Genomic DNA, 26,684 nt, shown 5'->3' with positions numbered 1-26,684 from the left:
TTTCCTTAATTTTTTACAAATCTTTAAATTCTGGACACCAAAAAAAAGAAAAAAAAAGAAAAAAATAGTCTGCCTTCAAGTAGCTTTTTTTTTTTCTAACAGGTGAAGGGAAAGAGGGACCAGTTTTCAAGTGCCATAAATCAACATTACTCTGCAGACATGCATCGAGCCGGCCAGTTATACTGCCCCAGCAGCTGGCCTCAGCTGTCTGCTGGTTTTTGTCTTTGAGATTTTCAACCTGATAGACTGAGGAGCCGCCAAGCAAATGAATGAGTGACCTTTGTGTCTGCTTTTTGCCTCCCAGAGATAAACAGCTTTAGAATCTACACTGAGGGGCATTTTACAATAGGTGCTAAGGTTTTTTCACTTGTCCTTGTCCAAGCCAGCGTACACATGTACCTATATATGATTTTACTTGCCTGGCTATTACCATCTCTGTCTTTCTGTTAATACGACCAGTTATAAATACCTCGTGATGCATAACAGTATTATAGGATATTTATAGCATAGACAGACTTCTCCCTACACTACAGATTTCTACAGAAGTTCTGAGCTAGAGTAAGTCTTTTTACAGTGTTCTTCAGTTTGTGGTGATGCAAATTTCACTCTAGTTCACTAGTAACAGCAGTATTATGTTCAGAAACTTTATGGAAAGACTAGTTGTATCTCTTACTTACTATGTAAGGCATCTTATAGCCTGCATCCTTCACATGACTCAGAGTTTAACTGCAAGTACTAAGTCAAAGATCACATCTACCCTGTGTTTCAGAGTATAAATGTGTTTAAGCAGAGAAGAGACAGGTCCTTGCTCCAGGGCCCAGGCTGGTGAAGGAAAGACCAAGTTTGCAGGGCAGAGGGTTTGGCAAAGTCTCCAGATGCATGAGGACTGTCTGGGCTCTGTTCAGGTCCTTACTTTGACCATAACAAAGATTCAAACATGCCCATTAACACAGATCATGCTGATCTGAAATACCACTCCATTATCTCAGCTTGATTTCAACTTTGAAAAAGCAAGAAATTCTAACAAGACATAAATCAAGTACTTCTTACCACTCAAAATGGAATATTAAGTATTTTGATTTCCAGATGAAAACTTTTGAAACAAACCTATTTCCAGAAAATTTCAGTAACACATTTCACTAATACTTCTATTTTGAAAATGTGACATTCTTCCAAAAAAAAGTTTTTTTTCACTGGAAAATGTTTATCAGCTCTAAAAGCTTCTATTTTTCACTAAGATTTGGGAAAACAAACAAAGAAATTATACTTTTTCCATAATACTGAACTACAATATTTTTCTTCAAGCTCTGCATTCTAGTCTGCATTTTGAGCATATTTGATATTTTAGCTGTTTCTTCTGAAGCACAACATGAAAAATACTTGCTTGTAAAAGCCAGTATCAAGACACAAGTGGTTCACTGCTATAATTTAACTGATATTAAGTTTCTCAATCCCACATAATTATAGTAGGAGGAAATTCACACACATACCCAAATTAATAATATTTAAATCTATTGCTTATATTAAAGACTAAATATATTCACATAATTCTAAGCAGGTTGAGTTTTCCTTAATCTGGTATCTCATTCCAGATTTTGAAGTGAGATAACATCCAATAATGTCCAAACCAACCTGTTTTTTTTTTAACTTATCTGACCTGATCTCAACATCAGAGCTAATCTGGACAAATGTATCTTGAACAATTTTCCAAGAGAAGCTTATACGAGTTTCACTTATTTGAAAGGTTTTTTCAGAAAAGTTTTATCAGTACCACTATCTGATTAATGTGTCCTCAAATCAAACATCATTGAGTTCTTTTTATTTCCCTTTCCTCCCAGAAATACTAGTTTCAAATTTTCACTGGATGATGATAAACTGAATATAATTTAAAAAAATAGAAGAACTTCAATGGACTTCCTAATGGACAGTGTTGGTCATAACTTCTGTCAGGTTATCACCAATAAATGTCTGCAGACAAATCCCTGGGTTTGGACCTTGGTTGTTCCCTGTTATTACTGCTATTGGCTGCAACGATAGTGAAATTTGAAAGCCCTATTGAACCCTAAAGATCGCTCCTGCTGTGATTCATCATTGTCACAAAGTAGGCACAGGGCTTTTTTTGAGAGCCACTGTCCTTGCATATGTGAGCACAAGTGCATGTTAAAGAATTCTGAAAGACAGAATATGTTCAGGATATAACCATTTACCCTACTAGTCTCAGTACCTTGAAACAGCCCTGGGGCAAGTTAGCCTTCATGTAAGGCAGTACTAGGTACGCTGGACTGCAAACCTGTTCTTCAGGTCAGTTCTGAATCCACCTTGCTGGTCTGTGCCATAAGCCACTCAACTGGGTCTTAGTAGACATTGACCTTCTAGCTTTGTTTTCACCAAAACAATGGCAGGCAAGATCAGACCTTGTGCTGTTTTGAAAGTTTTGGAATATTTCTGGATGCTGTTGGAGAAGTTGTTGCACTTCAATTCTGAGTACTAGCTGCAGGAATTTCTAAATTTATATATGCATGCATATACACAAACTGTGGTACATGGTTCTAGTGTTCGGTAAAGCAAAACCAAACAGTGTTCCTCTCTACTCCTTGGCAGGAACATCCCAAAATCAAAAGTCCTTCTAAAGGCAAAGCAACTACATCCTCTGAGCAACAAACAACAAACATTTAAAAAACAAGTCTGGGCTTCACTGGATACCCAGGCTGTGTTCACTGTAACACTCTTCAGCCCTAACTCCCATGTTTATTAGATGTCTTCAGATGCAGTGTTCAGTAGCAAACAACCTCCATACTAAGAAGTGACCATTTTTTACATGCTTTACAATTGCAACACAGGTTTTTCACCTTTGCCATTAAACTCTGATGCTTCTAATTCTAAAACGCTCATTTCATTATGCAAAATGCCCCAAAGTTTAGTTTCTGGTTGGCTTAAGCCACAATTAAATTTTGTGTACCATCATAGGATAATTATAAGATCAGCGTGACAATACAGAGAAGTATGGCTTCACAGACGAAGAGAACAGAGGGGAGAAATACACTGTGAAGGGGAAAAGCTGCTCACATTAAAAGAATAAGGATCAGAAATAAAAAATCATCAAGCTATTGGCAAAATAGATTGGTTTTATAAACATCTTTTTCCCCACCTTTCTATCCATGTCAGTAAGGAGTATGGCATGAGCTCAAAGCATACAGTAGCAATTGCCTTGTGATAAAGGAGCAGTTCTCATTAATCAGGGATGGTTTAGGCACTAAGAACATATTTGGCTCTGTACTACTGTGGCATAATGAGAATTGCCATACTGTACAAATACTTGCTTAGCATCTGAACAACTGTTGTTTAAAGTGGAGACATAAGGCTACTTTTAGGTCATTAAATATCTTAACTGAGAAACAGAGAAGATGCCCTGTAGAGTTACAGTGAACTATCTTGTGTGATGCAATATACACAGAAATCCAGAGTAAAGAGTAGTATTGAGCAAAATGTGGTTTCAGACATGTGGCTGATAAGTAACTCATCTACCTGAGCATTTACAGACTTTACAGTATTTGGAACTGAGCATCCTATATAATAGCAACATATTAATCTCTGCAGCCAAGTCTATTAGATTTGACTAGCGTTGGTCTTGTTCCAACACAGAATGAACCAATGCACACACCTGTGTAATGTTTGTTCTCTGCTCCTACTGATAAAGCAGCAATTTGAAGAAACAAATAAATCAAATACAAATAAATCAATAATATATTGATTGGCTTAAAGTAATTTGAAAGTAAGAAAAAATATTAAATGCATAAGCCTAAATTATTGCATTTTACTTTTAGCAGTTCTGAATTTCAGAAAGCAATGGTCTGAGACACTGAATCAGATGAGTCCTTAACAAACCTCTGGGAAAATGGTTCAGCTATGACATTAAAATTACTATTACAGACAAAGAGGCTAGAAGTTCCTGGCTCAGACATCAACATGTAAACATATGGGATCAACCCCACTAGAAACTGTAAGACACAATTATTTTCCTTCCATCTACTTCACTAGACTTACACAGGACTTAATATGACCCAAACCCTCTTCTTAGAAAGGAGGTCTGGGATAGCCGTGTAATCTGTCTGAGGTTCTGTACATGCATAGTGCCTTAGCTGTGAGAAGTAACAAGGAACTAAACCAACCTCGGTTTCAGACATCATCATCTCCCGAGAGTAGAACCTGACTTTTTCACTTTCAGTCACCTCCAATGCAACTCATATTGTGACTCTTCTTTTTCTCTATGTAGGTCTTGCCTGCATTTCAATTATATTTTACATGAATTTTACATTAGGATAGCAGCAGTTCTTTTAAAATAATAATAGAGCAAAGCCTTAATGAAGGTACTTCAACAGCAATGATGAGAGCCAAAAAAAAACACATCCCTAAATAAAGCCCCACCAACACTGCTTGCTAAATATGTGCTTTATAAGCATGAATGACTTACTTCTAAACCTGATAAACTGGAGTGCATCATTCACAACTCCTACAACTTGTCAAGCCCGCCAGTGGTTAGAAAAGTCTAGGACATATTATCCCAATTTGTATTTTTTAGAGTGTTCTATTTCTGCTTATCATGGAGAAGACAACAGTAACATGACTTTAAATAAGAAATGAAATGCCAACCCACCAAAAAGAAAGGCAGCCTTCTTAAGTCACCCAGCACAGGACGTCAGGATAATGACACAATCATAAGATCAGCTTTGGTGCTCACAGGTTTTGGTACTTCTAGAAACATATTGTTGCCAACAACTGCAAATAAATCATATGCAAACAACCTGGCAGTGTCATGGCCAGAAATCAGGTGGGTTGAAGGCTTCATTGGCCCCTTACTGGAGGGTTGAAGTGCAAAATTTGGACACGCATAAGGACACCTTGTTGGGATTTGATTCCCTTATGAATGTCATTTGTCTTTATCTTCCTTCTGACTGAAGGGGTTTTTTTGAACTACAGAATGTTACTTGGTGAAGGAACGCAGATGAAGTGATAGTATCAGCAGGAGAAGATAAGATATTGTCCTAGAGACTAATTGCACAGCTTGACTTTCTAATTTGTTAGAGTAGATGAAAATTCCTCACAAATGAGAACACAGGCTTAAAACTGCTGGCAGATTTTTCTACCTCATTTTTGAATAATAACCCAAAGTAGAGACAATCACGATCTAATTGTAGACAATTTATTAGTCAAAAAAATTTGTTGAACAAATTGTTCTTTCTAGTATGTAAATTGAAGTTAAAATACACACACACCCCAGAGAAGATTATTCCTGAGGTAGTTTTGACTGCGGGATACCTGAAAAGTACTAAAAATAAAATGAAAAAACAATGACTTATGAAATCTTCCCTTTTGAATATGTGGCTACATGAAATGTGGTCCTTAAGCAACCCAGTCTAAGATTGAAGTTATCCCTGCTTTGAGCAGGGGGTTGGACAAGGTAATCTCCAGAGGTTTTTCCAACCTAAATAGTCCTCAGATTCTATCAAATGCCCACAATTAACAAAGTTGTGTCCGACTACTTCAAATGTAAAAATCCATCTCAGTTCTAACACATTGATGGGCTCAGACTCTAGTGGGAAGGGCTGAGGTCCTCTCTGAGCACCACAGCTCATCCTCAGGTTGGCCCAACAGGCCCCAGCTGCCTTGTCCTCACTTTCCACCTAACCCTGTAACAGTGAATGGTTTTAACCTGCTCCTATTTACTTGCAAGCACCAAGTGGATATGCAGCCCCTGAACAGTCTCAACCATACTGTAACAGGATCCTGCGTGACAAGTGAAGGCAGCCAGAATAAGGGCACAACGGGGAGCCTGTCCTTCCTCTTCCTTATTTCCCTCCCACTCAAATGCATCCACATGAACATGACAGCACATTTCTATCTGCTGAGGGAGATGCTCACCTCTCCTGCCACCCTTCCTCTGCACAACGATGTCCTTCATGTGGACTTCACATTCCAGAAAGCACACACTGCTGAATTTTAATCCCCCTGAATTCTCTGATGGATTAAACCTCAAATTCCTAACCCTCCTTCTTAATGCTGCAGTAAGTAACACACATTGGTTACACTGATTTACATCTGAAATAAAAGTGATAGTCAAAATGAAACATCTGAAAATCAATCTCCACTGCAAGTGGATATGACATTAAAGAATTCTGGGTTTTTTTCTCAGCCCTTCATCTGCCCAGTGCCTGATGAGGCAAAAATCACTGTCTGCAGCAATAAAAGTTGCAGGCACATGTCTTGCCCTCCACTTACCTGTAACCCTTCAATGGCCAGTTTAAGGATAGATGGCGTAAGCTTGGAGGCTTGCTTGAAGGAAAAGTTGCTCCAGTCTATAATTAGAATGAAGCCATTTATCTGAAGCTCCTGATCTTCGATGAGCACTTCCAAGGACAGTAGGATAGCCCGAAGGATATCTATGAAGGAGTTCCTAAAGCCAAAGGAGAAAAAAAAAATAATCACTGGTTGCAGTTATCTTCAAACCTGAAGATGCTCAGCTTTGCTGTGGATAGGGCCTGAGCAAGGGACAGGGATTTATTCTGGTAGATTTCTTCTGAAAAAAAGAGTTGTTTCAGAGGTGCCACTAAAGAGCTCCTGCTACAAAACTTACGCTCCTCTGCTTGGTGAGATAAGTCCTGTTCACTGGTGGATAAAATAAACCCTGAACAAAATCTTTTCAATTCTGGGATTCCTTACAAAAGATTTTCGCTAACCTACTTTGGGTAAATATCTGTGATGAAATGAAATGGATTCAGGCTATCAGTTTAAATCCCTGTTCCTCTGGATAAACTTTACCATGTTTTTTTGTTTGGGTTTTCTTTTCCCCTTTTCTTTCTATTACAAAGAGAAAAATCAGAAAAAGAAGTAAATCAGTATAATATTAATATACATGGTATGGTTAGAACTAGGCTCCTGCTTGAGTGGAGGGAATGATCCAAGGCTTTGCACAATTAAGTTTGACTGTTTCCCTGTTTCTGTGAACCAAACACAACATGAAAAATAGCTGCATACACTCAAAATGGGAACTCTTTATTAATTAGCAGCTACCAGCAGGTTGACTGCAAGGCTTCCCTCAGCTCTGGGAGAATAATTAGAAATGTTGGAGGCCTTGAGGGAGATAGAAAGTAACAAAGGAGAAAATGTTTTCTTTAATATGAAAGTCTGTACTGAGAAGCCTGGGCCACTCTCTACTTTCATCTCATGCATTTTGCAAAAGCAAGAGTTGGACACCTCAATAACTAATTCTGTATTTACATCCCAATAAGCTGAAACAGGCCCTCTCCTCATCTGTTCTTTCATTAAGAAGATTTACAAACAACAGGTTTGTCACAGCACAAACAAGCTAGCAAGCAACAAAAGAGTTTTACTGTTGGTCAAACTCTACTACCTATGCTGTTTCTCCACGCTCCAGAAGCCAGGCCACACTCCTCCTTGTCCCTGCTAAGCTGGGGGTTTCCCCTTCTCTAGGCTCCTTCCCCACCCAGCCTCTCTTCATCCAAGACCTCCTCAACCACGCTCATCCGAGCTATTTAACCACTTAGCAGGAACGAGCTACATCTGCACATCATCCATGTCAACCAACCCACTGCCTTCACAGCAAACCACGGCTGCATATTATCATTGCCAATCAACCCACTGCCCTCATTCCCCTACACAGGCTCTTTTAGAGAGCAACATCAAGGATAGCTTCAGAAAGTACAGCTTAACCTTGTGTAAAATGAAATGCTGTTGCAGTCTGCTTTATTTCTGCATAATTCCCAAATTCTGATGAGGACTGAGATCCATTACAGGAAAGGTTTGCACCATACTCTTCCATGGAGATTTTAATTTCATCCCTTTCTACTGTTTTCTTCAATATAAAACAAGGCGTTTAAGCTTGCGAGAGTTTTGTTTCAAATTCTAACTGAGAGAAAAAACCCATATGCAGCACAACCAAACTTCTCTACCACCAAGACCTCTACCCCTCAATGGCAGCAACACGTGGTAAATTTCTATTACAAGTAAACGGTGACATGTTTTCTTATTCTTTTTTCTCTCAGTAGGTTTTGAGTGGAAAATGGACGTTCCTTCTCTAAAGGCACAGTCCCTTGAAAAAGCTGTTTCTGTACTGTGCCTTTCTGCAAAAGTTAGAAGCTTCTCTGAAGTATAATTGCCGAGGCAACTTGCAATACCTAGGTAGAGCTTAAAGATATTCAGCGTTGTTGCTGCTATGTACCAGACCACCCTTCCCTCATTTGCAGAACAACCTTGACCTTTTCAAATCCTATGGGGAAGCTGGCTAAACAGACAAACCGAAGGAGCACTTTCCTTAGCAATGTAAGGTGAAGGCATACTGATTGGATTGGGAACTGACACTTATTTTTAGTCTAAATTTATTTCAAAACACCATGATATGGATATACTATCCACTGTCCAGCTGAAACTGGTGATGACTTTCAAGCAGCAGCAGCAGCAGATTATTAGACTTTCAGTGATGAAAAAGTGAGTGCACCCCTAGACTTTATCTACCTAATATATCTGAAACTACTTCACCCCAGCACCCCTAGGCAAGGGGTCAGCCTTTCACCAGAACTGCCCCGTGGAAGCTCCCAGGGGTGTGCAGTGGCTCCAAAAGTGTCCTTGCATACATGCCAGCCTTTTCTACTCTCTTGTCATCAACACAGAACGATACCAGCATTCATGGATGGACTTTCTGCCTGGATTGGGGAAGATGGACTAAACCAGAGCTCATTTTAACCCTACATTTGCAAACCCTAGAATGAAGAAAATACTTGTTACTACTGAAGGTGTGAAAACAGGGCCACGCTATGATAAGAAAAGGTTTCATCCTTCATTTGTGGGAAGAAGTTTTCTTAATAGAACATTCAAACTCATATTCGTGATCCTGATGCTTTTAGAAGCTGTGTAATGATTTCAGTAGGGCTGTATGGAAATGGTGCATACAAAGCATCTTCTGTAATCCACTTAAACTCTAAATCACAATGTAATATTCCATTTGACTGAGTGCAAAATCTTCCTCTCAGGCTCTGTGCTGAGAAATTCCAGTCTTTGTTTGGGTGTCTACATAAATTACCAGGTTTTGAAGCAATTAGTCACCTGTGCTTCCCTGTACTTTCAGTAAGAATTATTTTCCTGGGAGATATAGCACCCCAGTTTTCTTAGTGTGCAACTAATCTGGCTGTCATCTGCCCAGATCCCTCCCCACCTCTATGTATTTGCAATTTTAAGACATGATGTAGGAAATAACTCAAAGTGAACACAAAGATGTTTTTCAGATGAGTATGAGAAGACATGGAAGCAGCAGGCAAGTCCTCCAGGTGGGCTGTTTGCAGGCACACTGTTTTGTGAATGCAGGGTCTGGATAGAAATCAGAGTGCCACTTGAGGCTGAAGCCCTCTGCTCCCTAATCTTGAGGCTCTGAGACAAGTCATTCAGCTGTGTGACTGATTTGCATCCAAATCATTTTATATGCATGAAGACAGAACCACTTTCTATTAGTCCATCTCTTTTGTTCCTTTGCTTAATGTTCCTTTCCCTCCTCCAATCCCCCCTCCCCACCATTTTAACCCTCTCTCACACACACACAAAAAGTGAAATAATTTACTATTACACAAAGGGAAATGTGTAAGGTGCTGTAAGGATTCAGCATGGAGCCTACTGAAGTGAGCCACTAATGAGTTACAAAAGATACGCACAAACCTCAGAAAGACAAAAAGCAGGAGGGAGGGAGAATGCCTATCTGCCTGGCTGAATGGAAAGGTACCACAAAAGAGGCTTTTCAAATATCCTTCGGAAAATGGAAAGTTAACCCAACAGAAGCTAGTGGTAAGGAACAATAATGTAAAACAAAAATGAAGATGGTTTAGCTGAGGGATTTGGTGGGGAGATTAGCCAAAGGCATAACATGAAAATAAATAAGAAGAAATTACTTAATTATAAGAGACGTAAGCAGGCTGAGAGAATCAAAAGGCTCAGTGGAGTACCAGGGTGCAATGGGAACAATTAAAGAGGATAAAGACATTGCAGGGAAATTAAATGATCTATTAGCATGTCTCTGCCACCAGTCATTTTGTAGAGATAAATGGATAATAAAGCTGAGGAACTGTTGGAAAATAAGGGGTCAAATAAGACACACTACAAGAAAGCGATACATTTTGGAGAACATGGCATCAGTAAAGGCTTTTGCCATTACTCTGTCTCTGAACAGTTAAGCACAGGGTCTGTTTTAGGCAAGCTAGTGAAACTAATTGGATTATTCATATGGTTAAAATATGAACATACAGAAGTACTGTCAGATGAAGCCATTAAGACTGTCTGGTAGCAAGCAAAAACAAACTGTCACTAAAAATCCCGACTGTCCCACAAGACAGCAGGCTATCAAAGTTTGGACCAGTGTCATTATCTTGGCAGTTGCAGACAACTCAGCTTATCATCCTGCAGTTAGTATGCAATAACAGCCTCTTCCCTCTAGCAGTTAAAGAGTGGCCAAAGCTGAATATCACTTAGCAAGCTGCAAACGCGGCATAGATGCAAATAGGGTAAGAGACCACACCTCACTTTGTTCCATCCCCATACAATAAATCACCAACAGAGAGCAGAAATGCGTGCTTAGCTTCTAGTGGGGGCAGAGCTGGCACTGCCCTGCAAAGAGGATTCTCACTGGGAGTAGAGCACAGAAAAGGAAGCAGGCAGAAGAAGGACCAGAAAAAACATCTTCAGGGTGCCCCAAATTATTTGAGCTAATCAAAGCTGAAGAAGCTGGCCGCACCTTGAATGCTTTGTTTGGTTTTGGGCCTCCCACTACAAGAAAGACATTGAGGTGCTGGAGAGTGTCCAGAGAAGGGCAGAGAAGCTGGTGAAGGGTTTAGCGAGCAGGTCCTATAAGGAGCATCTGAGGGAACTGGGGCTGTTTAGCCTGGGGGAAAGGAGGCTCAGGAGGGACCTTATCGCTCTCTACAGCTGCCTGGAAGGAGGCTGTAGTGAGGTGGGGGGCCTGTCTCTTCTGCCAAGTAACAAGCGATAGGATCAGACAGTGGTCTCAAGTTGTGCCAAAGGAGGTTTAGATCCGCTATAAGGAAAAATTTCATCATGAAAAGGATTGTCAAGGCTGCCCAGGGAAGTGGCTAAGTCACCATCCCTGGAGGTATTTAAAAGACTTGTAGATGTGGTGTTTAGGGACATGGTTTGGTGGTGGACTTGACAGTGCTAGGTTAATGGTTGCTCTTGATGGTCTTAAAGGTCTTTTCCAACCTAAACAACTCCTCAAATCTATGATTCTATGAAAGGCTTAGAAAGGGAGATGTGTATAACACAGCACATCAATGCAGGTGGAGGAGGGAAGAGACAGGAAGGAACATTTTTAATTGTTCATATACACAGCCAAGGTACGCTGTTCATAGAAAAGCCCTTGGAATCCAGTCAGCATTGGGTTTTGAACCAGTATTCATAAATCATATGATGTCATTTATTTCAGCAGGTTAAATTCTCCTTTCTGCTCACAAAGTATTGATAAGAAAGCCTCAGCTTCCTTGGATGTGTTTTTAGAAAGCATCTGTTTTTTTTAATGCATGTATTTATTTTAGAAATGTAAAACTCATCTCTGCTGAAAAAAGCAATGGAAATTACTGACATACAGTCCGTGGGGATTCATGTCTTGGTTCAAACTCATGATCATTAGTAGCTACTGTGACTCTCTGGCATCAGAGGGAAAGGGCAGTCAGTCCAACCTCTGCAAGACCTGATCTTCACATTTTATGACCTTTTCCTGAGGAAAGGCCTCTCATATGAATCCTGCACAACACGGGGTAGCCCTTGGCTGAAGAGTAACCGGGAAGAGCAACGGCAAAATGAAGAATCGTGAATAAACACGGTGACTCACTTGAATAATCCTGCACCAGAGAAGATGAACAGGTGAACAGAGGAGCTCACAGCCGACTCATGTTCTGAAAAGGGCTTGTTTGTCTCATCTGTCTGAGGTCTGAAAAGCGCATATTTGTGCAGAAATTAGCAAGGCTTGTCTGAGATTCACAGAGAAAATGGATTGCATTCACAGCACATGTTCACAAGTATTTTGACCTGCCATGGGTAACTATATATTCATAGAACAATTCAAAGCCATTTAAACTCCTTAGCTGCAAAAATATGAATAATTCACCAGCATGTAAACTGGAGACATTCTTACACAATAATATGAGATCTTTTCTTATTTTGTAGGGTGCCAACGCCTTCTTTGTCATGCCCAAGTTAAGGTACAGATTTTTTCATTTCCCTGCAGAAGCAGCATACAAGCACATAAAACTCCTACTGAGCAAAACACAGGTTGCATTAAGTTAAAGTCATAGCTCCGAATTATTAATCTGTCACTTCTAGTGTAGCTATCTTTGGTTGTTCCAGTATGTCAGCTTCAGACAGGCATCTCTCTTGTTTTGTAATGAAAAGATAGCAACTTTTTCCCCACAGCATCTGTGTAAGTCTATAAATAAAATTCTGAACGAACTTTACATCCAGAATAACAGACTGGATAGGTATGTGTGTTGATTTTTTTGTTCAGAAATACTTAGTCCAATGAGCCACTGGATACAAAGAACAGCGTAGACTAAGCTGAGACCTGAACTGTATTTAACAGCATTAGAAACCCACTGCTTAGCTTATAACTGAACAGAGGCCAGTCACCCACAGATATCTGGCTGGCTTTGAATTCCTGCTTGGAGTGAGCTGGAAGCCTCTGCCATTGCCCACAAAGGGAAAATGTACCACCTTGCAGAAAGAAACTGCACCATTTTATTTTTCTATCATGCAAAAATTGCCTCTGAGTGACTTTCTTAAAGATATAAAAATATTCCCCTTGTAATGTTTCTCCTAGAAGTTCTTCTATGTACACGTATTAGGAGGTTTTTTGCTGTTACTTTCCACTTCAGTTGAACTCCATAGCAACCAGTAGCCCCCGAATTACACACTCTGCATTCAGGTCTGTGTTACGAATCTCCTCCTACATACACTCATTCATACTGTGGGCACCCTTAGCACATGAATACTGTGTTCCTGACGTTAATGTGACTGTGCAAGGGCCCTTTCTTACGTGTCATTTGGCTGAAAATCAGGGACCTTTGCAGCCCCTGTGCTTGGGGAGGGATAGTGCAGGTGGTGGGGCTCTTCAGACCCCTGGTAGGACCAGCTTCCACCAGAGACCTGCACAGGGGGATGGGGAGGTGACATCTGCTCTTCCCTTTGCCTCAGCCCAGGGACATGCTACAGAATCTAGCAGGGAATCAGTTCAAGGTAGAGCATAAAATTGTTACGCTCCTGAGAGTTCAAAATATCCCTCCCTGAGCATTCCAGCAACCTGATCCTACATGGAGCAGGCAACCGATTGCAACCCATCACAGCACAAGTTAGTGACTGCTGATAAGGCATCCGCGTGGGTGCCGCCGGGCAGAGCCCAGCCAGGGTGCTCAGCACTGTGCAGGGTGAAACCTCTCAGGAGCAGCGTGCTGCTCTGCTTTGAAGCCTGCTGCTGAAAGGGAAGGCCAGAATCAAAGTCTCAGGTGCGATATGACTGTTCCTCTGGCCGTGGATTTGTTTTATTCCTTCAGAAGTTAGTATTTCTGAGCTACACACTGGTGATTTTCTTGCCTTTTTAATACCCAGAGCAATGTCAAGCTTGCAAAGTGCAAATTTCTCGAGGAGGAATGCGACAATCAGAAGCAGCGTGTTATGATACTGTGGAAATTATTAAAAACCCTACACAACAAGTCCTAAATGCAATCCATAAATCGGTTGTACAGAGCCACTGCAGTAATTTGCCTAACAGTCCCAAATGCAATGTGCCCTGTGAGGAGCATGGGAAAGATGGGAAAAGAGCACATTCCAGCATAAGCACAGTCAGGGAATCCATGGTAGTTTCAGGTTAGTGGTCTCCACTGTTTAAAATTCAGGAGATGACACATGGGAACAGACTGACGATCACAGCTACTATCTGAGATGTAGTTTTTAATCTCCTATCATGATCTTAACGATGTTGTGATACTGTTCCCTCAAAGCACAGCTGGAGTAAAAATGAACAAAATGAATGCTTGTACGTGAATGACTGATGGTTAGAAGCATTAGGATTGATGACCTCTGTTGTTTTATTTTATTCTGTGTGAATGCATAGCCTTTTCTTATTCCCTCTTGGCACTGCAATCCATCCTTGCATCACACTAAGCTATTTGCTCAATTTCTTGCATCATTGCATTCCACAAGTTAATTTTTCATTACAGAAAGGGAAAGGATTTTCTTTTGAACATTATGAAGCTACTGTTTAATCACAGAAAGCAATTATACAGCTCCTTTGTTCTGTTATTAGAAAGTACAAATGACACCACTGATTCAGTCTACCTGCTATCGTGGTTTCTGTGTGTGATTCCCTTATATCTTCTCTAGCTGTATCTCCACTTCATCTTCAATATCTTTCCATTTGAAATAGCCCTGGACTTTTTGCTCCTTCCTGATGTGATTACCTCATTTGTTCATAATGATAATTAATTCCTTTCATTGCTCTTTTTTTTTTTTTGGACAGCTATAGTTTTTACATTCCCTTCTTTTCAAGATAATGTAAAGTGAATTCAGTATTCAAGGTGAGTTTGGAATATCAGCATACATAAAAGAATATGTTATCTTTTCCTATGTCTTCTCTGTCTCATTCTTAATGCACCTAACATCTAATTAACTTTTCTGACCACCCCTGCACAATAAGTATACTTCTTAATTGTGCTGTCTGTAATGACCTGATGTTTTCCTTAAAAGGTTAAAAGTAATTGAAAACCTAGAATAAACTGCACAGAGTTAAGAGAGGATAAAGGATCTGCATAGAAGATGTGACCATATATTAAAATCCAACATCTTCTTGCATTGCACTTAGACTTCTTTGCATAATAAATGCTGCTTTTCTAGGTCATTCCAGAGTTTTCCACAATTTTTGCTAATCTTCACTAACCTACACAATTTTGCATTTTCTTTTTGTCACATCACCACTTACCTCACCTACGTCTGCCAAAAGGATATTACTGCTGGGCATTATGATAACATAATTTTGCTACTTACAAATTCTACTCTCTGCCTGAAGTATCAGGGCTACTTTCATGTGCAAGGCAAGAATTCATCTATATATTTATTAACTTTTCTGAAAAGGCTTTAATACAAATTTCAAAGAAAGATTTTTTTATTAGCTAACTAAATGGTATATATAAATATTTTTACCTTAGGCAACTCTAACAAAATTATCTAATTGTCCCTTTGGTTGCAACCAGTTGTTCTTACAGCAGACCTCAATGATGACTAGATCAAATAGCAAAGTTAAAATCAAATAACTGCTTACCAGTGCATATATGCTGAGTCTCATGAGTTCAGAACTACATAAGTCATATTATCTTTTGTGGCTATTCAGACAGCACCTGGTTACTCACACAGCACTCATTAATCCAGAAAGCTCTGAAAAATGTAGCAGAATGCCTGGAAGGTGATTCAGAAACTCACTTCTGTCTTCCTGTTGGAAAGCGTAACTGTTCAGCTAAGAAGCAAACTCATTCTGTGTGCTTGAAATTACAGTAATGAACTTTCATCTGGTAATCATAAGCTGCAATGAACCCAGAAGATATGCATGAAGTCACCTCCTTTCTTCTTTCCAGTATGAAATCAGAATTTCAGAGGCACAGATACTGTACAATTGGTGTGCTTGACAGATGACAGTCAAAACTTGCCTAGGAAAGAAGCCCATATTTTGAAAAATATTCTGCTGAAGAGTCTCTTTTTCATGTGCATGGAAGCATGGAAGGTACATTTGATTCAACAGGCTGAAAAGAAGTCAGAGAAAATCATAGGAAAATGGAAAATTAAGCAAGTCCAGATTTTCAGGAGCAGATTGGTTACATTAGGCTCAAGAAATTACTATTTCTACCTATTTTATCCATATTCTATTTCTATCCAGTAAGAAGAGCAGAGCTGAGCAAATCACGGTGAAAAGCCACAGTAAACTGACACCGAGTTATGGCTCATGCCCTGCACATGAAATTCCAGATGCTGTGTGTGAAGGTGACTGTTGCGCAGTATTATGCCCCTAACAAAAGCATAACATGAAGAAGAAAAAGAAAAAGAAAACTACAGCATCCCCGTGGACTTTATTAAGTCAGTGCAGTATCCTCCTTGGCCTGTGTTAAATGAATGCACGCACAGGGACAGACTGTTGCAGACCTTGCAGCAGTAGCATATCTAGAATTAGTTCACATGACAATGGTGGATAATGGCTTGTGTATCTTCACTGGCAAGATCATCATGTGGTAGTAATGTATATCTCCATGAAAGATTTATAGAGTAGTTTTGGTATCACCAGATGGTATAATGGAGAACCAGGGAGACCATGGGTCTTTTCTCCTTTCAGGAAGAATGAAACAGAAAAGCAGAGCATGTATGGGTAGAGAGCAGCATCACCACCAATTAAGACAAGGAAATAATTTGCAAAGAAAGCAATCAGAAATATCACGGTATCTAGGTTTATGAGCTCTTTCCAGTAAAAATCACATTTTAACTATCATAATAGAGAGGGTGATATAAAAATGATGATGTTATTAAAAAGCTTGTCCCTATGCCTGTCTGGTGGAGAGTATATTGGGGTTTTGTTAGAGCAGCAAGAATAGATGATGAAGCTATGTGGGATGTCATCACCCAAGGCAAATGATCAAAGCTGTATCTCTTCAGAGATATTGGGTAAGAGGTTATCAAGACATGAGAAGAAGTGGCAAAAGGTAGAAATGCAAGCATATCTCAGTAAACACCTAAAACAGCTATTTCATCAGGCAAATAAGCATATAGCTGTGCTTATATCTGTACTTAAATCTGGCAGTGAAAGTGGCAGACGTTACAAAGGTGTACAAAAGTGATGTCAATCACAAAAAGGGTCATACATTCTTTTAGTTGGGGGCCATCAGGGCCAGTAAAAGACAGACATGGAAATATTCTAATAATTTCTTACAAGCGAATGAAAAGATGTCTCAAGCATTATATATCAAAGAGGTTTCCCATTGGAACCATAGGCAACTTTGATATAGCTGACAAGATGGAGGAACTTGATATTATTGAAGTAGAAATGATCATTGGGGAACTCAAAACAGATGCCATGAAGATTCATAAAAAAGCAGTTTAGGAAAAATTGACTGCAGATCTCTTCAGAAACAACGACGAAGAAAATTTGCTATAATGATTCAACTGAGCAGGGCAGAAGGACCAGAAAAAAATGAACCCATGGAGATTTATGAAATAGAGAAGACTGATAAAAGTGTATGGAATTATGGTGCTGCCAGCCACAAAGAAACTGCTTTGCACAGTTATGCTGAAAAGGATATGCAGTGCCATGAAGCTCAAGAAAAATGAGCAGTTTTCACCCCAGCCACTTTTGAGTGGGTCATATTTCATACAACTTCACTGAAGAAAGTGAAGGAATGAAAAGCAATAACCTTCCCCCTAAGAAAGCAGTTTTTTCCTACCCAGAAATCCACTGAAAGTGGAAACGAGCCTTATCTGTAGAAGATTACAGACTTTAATATCTCATTTATCAATGGGATAAAAATGCAATGTGATCCAACGAACAATGACAAGTCTGGTCAAATGGTACCATTGGAATCCAAAAAAGGTATGTCTTCTTCCTCACATTCTCCAGGTTTGTCTTAGTCTTCACTGGGTATTGGACCTCCCGTGTGGAAAACAGCTGACAGAAGTTCCTTTGGGAGATCTGGATACCACGGACACATGACTCCACAGTTCGTCAATCGATAGAAGACTGATAACTGAATGAATTTTATAAACAGCTAGTAGAAACCAAAAGTTATGGAAGACACCATCAGTGTGAATCACACCACACTGTGGTAGAAACCTTGGGAAATTAATTCTATAGGCAGCATGAATGACAGCTGCTTCTGTAATGACTCCAGTCTGTGAGGCAATTGCTCCTTTTGAAGATCAATTACTGAATACAGAAATCAAGTATAATCAGCATTATACTATGTGGCATTACCACCCTTTTACTAAGTGTATTTTTGCGTGGATGACATCAATGGAGCAAAAGAGGTTTGCCTGAAGGAAGATTAGGATGTTATGCAAAAATGGTTGGGTAAAAGGAACAAAAGTTTTTCAGATCCAGAAACAGCTACAACCACTTGATGCTTTGCAAGTGAGGAAGTGACCTTTCCTGGGATGTGGGATGTACAGGGTTTCTTTGGCAAAATAGCCCTTTAGAATGGTGCTTTTTTTTTTTTTTTTTTTTTTTGGCCTTGAGGTTGCAAAATATATTTTTCTAAGAGAATTTCAGGAAAAAGGGAAAAGAATGAGCCTAGAAGGACTCCCCTGAAATTTTTCTAAAGCAGCAACCTGAGCAAATTAATGTGACTAGCTCAGCTCATTTAGAAATACAACAGTGTTTAGACTGGCTTTCTCAAAATAGACAAAGTTATTGTGGAACAAAAATATTAAAATGCAGGCTGAAATTTTTAAATTAAAAACTGCCAGGATTACAGTCATTCTCAAAATGCCCCCGGTGCAGGATCAGTGGACAAAACAGGCTTTAATCAATTTTTAAAGTATGATTTCAGATGCCATAATCACAAAGGGAAAAATTAAGCATATTTTAAAACTCTAAGACCAGTCCTTCAAAAATTATGAGTACTTCAGTTTCTGCGAATGCAGTGGATTGGTGCATAATTTCCCCATTTCAGAAACCAAAAAGAACAGGCAATCTACCCAAAACATTTAATCAATGCTTTACTTGTATTTCATTATCAGGATTTGAAACCCTAAATTTCTGAAATAAACTCTGCCTTTTGAACAAGATTGCTGATTCCATGGTCTCACAGCATGAAGGCTTTTTCCTGGATGAGACAGGGAGGATCTTCGTGTCACATACTGACAGCAGTAGCGTGTAGTAACTGTCTGAGACCCCAAAGGCAGCAGAAATAGGATTGTGGAGCTTTGTAGAAATTATATGGAGAAAGGAAACCCAGCCTGGTATCCCTTATTTCCTGGAAGCCAGTACAATTTTTTTGGTACATGACAGTAGTTCCCAGTAGGGTACAGATTAGTGTTGCAGGTGCAGTGTGATCCTTGCCTTTGAATAGTAAAGTTATGTTATTATTTTGGCAGACTACCAAATCTTCTCAGGAATTGCCAGTGAAAAGCAATCTAAGTGGTTTATAAACTATTAAAAATCAGTTGAGGTGAAAACAGAATTTCATGTGAATTGCAATGTTAGGGATTCTGAAATAAAAGTTTTGCTGATTTGTTATTACAGAAGTTATCAGCAACCTCCTAAATCACTGTAACCTTTGTACAGCAGAGTATACTTACATGTGTGGATATTTAGTCTCTGCCTTCTGGCAACCGCTGTTTCAGGGTTTGCTGTTTCTGGAGGAAAGGGCTGTGTTTTAGGTTTCTAAACAACTGGAAACTGTACATTGATAAAGTAACAATTCATATTTTTTCTATTTCTGTTTATATTGATTTTTATTGCAAAGCTAATATAGTTAATTTAAAATATTTTTTTTCACACTTCTAACAAGAAATCTCACATAGTCGATACAGAGAATTACTGAAGAAATTTGATTAACTGAAGTCACTACTCATTCAATTATAAACAATTGCTCATGGAGCAACATATGTTGCAATTAAGTACAGAAAACAATAAACAAAGTTATTGTGCTTTTGAACTTAGTGCACAGTGACATCCTGCCAGAGCACACACTGGTATTTACAGGACACAGCCCTGGAACCGGACAGCTGGAACAACTGGGACCTTTACTCCAAATGCAAGCAGTAGTGATCACTGAAATAAAGATATAGACAGGAGGGAGACCCTGTTTTGTCAAAAGTCAGCAAAAAGAGGCAGAAAAAGGATCAGCAGACATTGCCACAGCTAGTTTAGTTACGTGGCCTTGAGAAAAATGCCATAAGGCATTTTCTAATAAATCAATATTAGTGGTAAACACGGAAGTCTTGAACAAATAAAACACCCCTTGTTCTTTACTTCTTTGTTTTCTGGAAAACAGTTTCCCTGCAGTCATTGGTACAAGCTTGTTTACAAAGAAACACCTGATTTTTTTCATCTGTTGCCATTAGAAATCTTTATAAAACCAGAAAATCACAAGTAATTTTCCTTGCAGTCTAATTGGTTTCATGGTAAGAAAGGAAGGGATTGGGTGTGACCATGAATATATTATGGATTATTGGAATAGCTGCAACTTGAAGTCTTTTTCAAAAGTAACAAAGCCTAGTTTTTGGGAGATGGCACTGGAGATGTTTGCACCTTAATAGGGAAGATATGGCCTTTAGAAAATCTAATACATAAAAGCTATAATTTGGTATCATGGGATGAGTTGTTAAGATTGCAGGGTTTGTTTATACTACGTCAGGTATCCTTTTTTCTCTGTTACTGTCTTACAGTTTAGAATGTATTGAAAGGGGAAAGTTAGGGAGAGTCTGTTCCTAAGATCTAAGCACAGTCTAAGGACTCATTTGTTTCAACAGCAGAACTAATTTGCTTACGAGTGACTGTAGTACATACTTCTCTTTATTCTAGCCAATGCTTTGATTTCACAGAAACGTTACCAAGAAGGCCTTATGGCAATAACAGAGAAAAACTACAAGTGATAGAGTCTTTGCAAAATGAATCCCAATGTGCTGCAGGTAGTTTAGTTTCCACAAAAACACACAGAAAGCAGAGTGATTCCAAGCTCTCTGTGGTTTTTCCCCCTGATCTGGCAGAACTCTTCAGCACTCTTCCCTTGCATTCTGTTGACTTAGCTTTGGTTAATATTTTGTATTTTTAGTATTAATCAACAGTGCTTAACAGTCAAGTCAAATGCACTTGTTTCATTTCTGTACAAGAAGTATATTAAGCTATGAGGTACCTAAGCAAAATGTCTAATGTAAAGCATATACGAGTCTAATAGCCTCGTTCCTGTATTTTGTCTCCGTAGTTGAATTTGTTGGGGGTGCTCACAGACAGGTGAGTGTGTGCATTGTTGAATCAGATGTTATGAAAAAAACCTTTCCTTTGTCCTCTTGTTCAGAAATACATAAACCCTTTAATGTATATGCTTTTGAAAGAATTAGAGAAGGAGGTTCCCTGGCTTCAGCCGTGCAATCTTCTAACATACTTTTAGGAAAGCTGAAAACCAGACTTTTCAGTTCACCTATTCTGACCTAGTATGTGCACTACTTTTATTAAGGGCCCCACAACATTACTGTAGGCATGAATCAGGCCGTTTTTCATTCCAGAAGTAGGAAACATCATGATAGTACAGCGCTGGCACAGTGGGACCTTGTGCAAGCAGGACATTGATGAACACCTTCCTCCCCTCCGCCCGGCTGCAGCACTTCACCTCTGTAGTCTGCTGCTCCCCTGGTCCCAGCCAGAGCCTGTACTCAGAGGACACAGCTAACTGAGGTGCTGAGCTATAAATCACACCTGTTTCCTGATGCTGCGCACTTCTTCCAGCATAACCATTTCCATTTTTTTCCTTTGTTTCATTTTCTGTTACCCTGCCATGCTCATACTGAAGCAACTCACTACATGCAGATTTAATGAGTCTTGCCCGTGGCTCGCATGCCCTTCTTAATTGCTAGGCACCAGCAGCCTGGCAAATGGTTGTTTTCTCAACATCCCATTAGTATAGTAACACTTCTTATCTTTTCAAGTACTTCAGGATAACAAAATAATAGTTTTTCTATTGAAGATGCATTTGTAGAAATTTATAGTGAGCCATAGCCTAGGACAGGCTTAGGTAGCAGCTAAATTTATCTTCCACCACACCTTTGGGAGATGTAGAGTTTCTTCAGGGAAGAAAAAAGTAGTCAAAGGGGGTTTTCCTGTCCACACCAGTGTAAGAGCTGGACAAGGACTGAAGTGTCTTTGTAGGTCAGGTGAGGGTCAGTTCAGGTTTCCTTCTGTATCTTTTTTGCAAGCAGGATTAAAGACCTTGTCTTCAAGGCAGTGGTGTGACAAGTACGAAACATTGAGTTATTTCTTCCCTGTGTCAGTGAATCACTGCCTGGCTGTCTTCAGCCCCTGTGACCCTCCCGCCCTCCCATTAGGCTCAGAGTGCACTCCTGCCCCAAGCTGCAGCCAGCTGCAAGCTGCTTGGCCCTGCCCTGCTGCCCCAGGGACCCCCCCGTTCCCCCAGTCCTGAGAGCCCCCGACTCCCTGACACACTCTTCTTCATTTAAGGAAGGCTATTAAATTTTCATTTAAGAAATCCTTCTTTTCTCCTGTCCATTTAGGTTGCAAACTTTCTAGGGTTGGGGTTAAACCTTGCTTTGTTTTTACATCCTAGTGTATTAGTACCCAGTTTAGGGGTGACTGATAGCAAAAATTGAACAAATTCATGTAGGAAATTAGTTGCTGGTGAGCACAACTAGCCAATATGAGTGCAATGGCCTTTTAGATAGATCATGCAATAGGTGGTCACACAATTCAACAGCCACGGTCTGGATTGACTGGGAAAGTTTTGAGATGCAGCTGCATTTAAAGTCTGCGCATTTTATTATGTTTGACAATTGCTTGTAGGTTACCTCCCTGCATTATATTTTAATATAACCTATGCTATTCACTGTGTTTCCCTGAATGAAGTGCATTTAAATGATGTAGCACAGTAAATTCCTTAAAGCTCAGACCCCTGCTCCTAAGACAGTATTTTTGGCTTGGTAGGTCCAGTAGTATTTAAGAACAGCATTTAGCATCCTAGGGACCAGATACTCAGCTGTGCCAGCACCATAGTACAGTGTATTTCAAGAGTTAAAATGAAGGTGGCTTTACACTGATTAGACTTCCTTGGATGTAGGGATGTGGCTGCTTATTAACAGGGCCAGCAACAGCTCTGGAGGCCCTCCTTGTGCTGTTTTCCTGGATGGCCGCCAATAGGACAGGCCACATGGCTCCTGCATCAGCTGGAGCATTCCCTCCATAAATGTGTAGCCAACACTACGTGCGCACTGCGACAATTCACAAACAGCCACACTCAGTACTTCAGAAACTCCCTCCCATGGGAAAACTCAATACCTCTGAAAGTAAGGCAGACGTATGACAGTGCCGTTCTCACTCACTGCATCTGCACACTCCTCCTGACAGTGTGTTTGCTCACCGATAATTTCCTTAATTCTTACAGCTTCTTTTTTGGGGGTCATGACAGAAGGCCCTCATTGGAGGACTATTTCTAGGCGTATCTACCTAGAGATTCTGCAATTTTCTACATCACAGATAGGCATAGCAGCCTTTTCACAAAGTTAGAATACCTGCATTATTTAGTGGTTTCAAACAGGTTCTTATCCAGCAAGAAGGCTGCAATAGACCTTGGGTACAATAACCATTATCCCCCTCAGCACACAGTGACTGGGAGACACAGCTCCATTGCAGGATAGGAAACAATGACACTGGAACACCATAAAATATCGTAACTAACCATTTTCAAATATAACTGAGACATAAAACACCCAGCATGTATTCAGAATCCCACATGGGAAAATTGCTTTTACACAGCATTTCTTATACACAAGATAATCTGTTGGACTTTTAGATACCAGAGCTTACTGATATAATGTTCATATTCTTAAACTGCAAGATGTCTTAAAGTACCATCTGACTTTATCCTCCTCAGAGGCTTTTGACAAAGCAACATTAATCCTAGAAACAGGGGATAGCAAGTTCCCTGACAGCACCTCTTGCGTCTCCTGCATTGCATCATCATAAGTACTCTTGCTTGTCTGTGATTTCTTTAGTAAAAAATCCAGTGATGAGGAGTCCATAGAGTGCCTCAGATACCTGTTCAGGTCCTGAACCACCTTAACCATTGTAAAATGTTTTCTAATTTTTGGAAATCTAATTCTGCTCAAGATTATTCAATTTGCTTTCATTCTGTATCCCCAACCCCAAGAAAATGGAAAACTTTTAACTACCACCTTTTATTAAGGTAAACTTTTATATACAGAAAGATTCAAATCTCATCCCTTTTTTGATTTCTAAAAAAAATAATAATAATAATTTAAAAATCAACTTTTATTATATTGTCATATTTTCCAGACTTCTTGTTTTACTGTTCTTTTCTTGACATAGCTCAGATTTGTCTCTTGTGCTAGTATTTAGGTTACAGGTCAGTTGAGGTGAGTTGTCCTGCAGACAACATTCCGGTAATACAGCTCAGAGACATTGCTTCCTCAATGGTAGCACCTTACTGTATCATTCCATTTGTAGTCTATCATTTACCCCCAAATCCTTGTGTGCCCAATTGGTATTTTCTCCATTAATTGACCATTGATACCCTATTTAACAAACCAAGAGGTGAGAAAATCCCAACAGAGACAAATGTGTCAGCCAGGACTAAACCAGTATGTCTGGTGTCTCACAAGGCTCGTTGGCCTTTAACACAGAGTCTACATCTGATATGCCTCTTTTTGAAGTAAACCTCCAAATGATTCTGAATTACTTTTAAATGAATCATAGAAAATGTTCTATGAAAGAAAGTGAATGTATGTGTAGCTATGTATAAATTTTAAGAGAGAATAATAATAAGATGCTGGAAAAATAAAAGACATTTATTGGCAGCTACGGCATACACAAAGTGCCATTTTCCCCAGACTTACAGAGCTCTTTTATTCAAACAGAATTGAAGGTTTTGTCAGAGCAAAACTGAATTTAAGTTGCAGTAGCCAGCTCAAAGTGGCTTACATGTAAATGAGAACCCAAGATACGGAAAGATATCCTACCGTCTCTCCCCAGGTCAGAGTTTATTCCTCCTCCTTTTTTATCTCAGTTTTCAAATTAATATTGCAGTGCATTTGGAAGGAGGATTTTTCAGCAGTCTGTTTCTCTTTCAATATAAATCACATTTCTCCTTTTGTACTTACACAACAGATGGGTAGGATTATCCCTGGGAAAACAAGGCAATACATTCTTACTCAGAAACCTCACAAAGTAAGAACAGCTTAGAGGATCGTAGGTCCAAGATAACAAGAGAGGATGGAGATGCCTTAGATAAGGTTATCACACTCTACTATGAATTTTCCTGGTCAGAAATATCTATACAAAAGAAATTCTGTGTGCTAACACATTCCCTAGCACTCTGAAGGGGTATAGGCAACACATATACTCTGTAGATTGATCTGTGCATGTTTAATACACGTGACTGGCATCTCCTGGATTTGCTGTGAAAGGAAGCCAGAAGGAAGGAAAGGGCGAAAGGTTTAGCACTGGCAAGAGGAGTTCATGTTTCTGATCACACCATAGCAGTGGCCTTGTGCTTGTTACCTCTTTATTTCACATTTATTACTTCATTCATATCTGAATGCACAGAATCCAGTTCCTCTGCTGAGATGGTGTAAAACCAGAGGAGCTGAAATTATGGCTTTGTAGAAGGGAACATAGGACTATCTATGGGAAAGAACAAGGAAAGTATAAGGATGGCTTGTAACTGGAACTCAATGAAGGAAACCATATTGATCTAAAAAGGAAAAAAAAAAAAAAAAGTCTTGAACTTCCTGCTCCATTAATTCAGACCATCAGCTCACGTCTTGTCAAGTATATGAGAGCACTTGTCTTGTAAAGTACACGTGAGAGTGGTTCTGGATCAGACCAAAGGTTCCTCTGCCCCCAAATTGTTGTGTGACAATGGCCAGCAGCAGGTCCCTAACTGTATCAAACAACAAAGGGGTTTGATACACAGCAGTTTGGCAAGGTTAAAACAGAAAACATACTAATTTGCCTCTGAAAACAAATATTTCTTATGTATATTGATGTATTAACTTCAAAAATATGGTAGTCATGCTTAAAAACTTACAGTTTCACTCAAATCCTGAATTCTGGCCCTCTAAAGATCTACTATGGTTATATTGATGTATTATATAAATAATCCATATACATTTTTCAAATAGATGGTTACTGACCACATAGCATCATAACATTACTTGGTGCTGTGATTTATATGGCATATAGGAAAGCTAACTGGCACCAGATGCGTTAACGCATGCAGGGACATGTGTCATCTGCTGTGTGTCTGCAGTAGAGAAGTGGAGAATCGATGCCATCTTTCTATAAAGAAAAAGCACCAATGAAGATATTTACGTACTACCTTGCCTTGAAAAATTAATCTTTACTGATGCAAGTTTGCTCAGCATGGGCAGAAAATAGGCAGTTACATAGGAAATAGTTCCAGCAGGAGACTAACTGGCTGGCTTTGCCCTCTGTGCCTTGCTAAAAATGGACCTTCCAGGAAGTTTCCAGAGCTGAGATTATCATGCTCTGGGAGCAAGGGATAGTTGCTTTTTACTGCCTCTGTGGCTGCTGCACTTATTAAAAATAAAAACTGTGAGAGTGCAATCAGAATTTAAGACAAAAATGTCCTTTTTGTCAAGGAGTGATTCCATTTTCTTCTCTTTAGGAATCAAGTCTCCAGTCATGGCATATTAATTATGATGCTCCACCTGTTTTATTGGCTTATCCATGTCAAAAGAGGCAAAATATCCTGTACAGAAGAGCTGTAACAATTCCATTTTTAGGTTGGTTTATTGGAATGTCTTTACTCCTCCATCCTTTCCTCTGGCCTTCACCTCTGGCTGCTCTGCTAAATTTTTGGGTGCCTGTGGTAGACAGGTGC

At 39.6% G+C, this 26,684-nt stretch overlaps 1 protein-coding gene across 2 annotated transcripts in view; it reads right to left on the bottom strand.

The window, feature by feature from the left end:
- CLVS1 (clavesin 1) overlaps positions 1-26,684 on the bottom strand; it is a 106,037-nt gene that overhangs the window by 59,933 nt on the left and 19,420 nt on the right. For both annotated transcript variants that reach the window (XM_040588696.1, XM_040588695.1), the window contains one exon: positions 6,277-6,451. In XM_040588696.1, the coding sequence (XP_040444630.1) occupies positions 6,277-6,451 (175 nt within the window). The remainder of the gene's footprint in view (positions 1-6,276; positions 6,452-26,684) is intronic.

This window comes from Falco naumanni, chromosome 3 (genome assembly GCF_017639655.2).
Source record: "Falco naumanni isolate bFalNau1 chromosome 3, bFalNau1.pat, whole genome shotgun sequence".
In the NCBI taxonomy this organism is placed as follows: domain Eukaryota; kingdom Metazoa; phylum Chordata; class Aves; order Falconiformes; family Falconidae; genus Falco; species Falco naumanni.
This window is presented reverse-complemented; position numbering and strand designations above follow the sequence as displayed.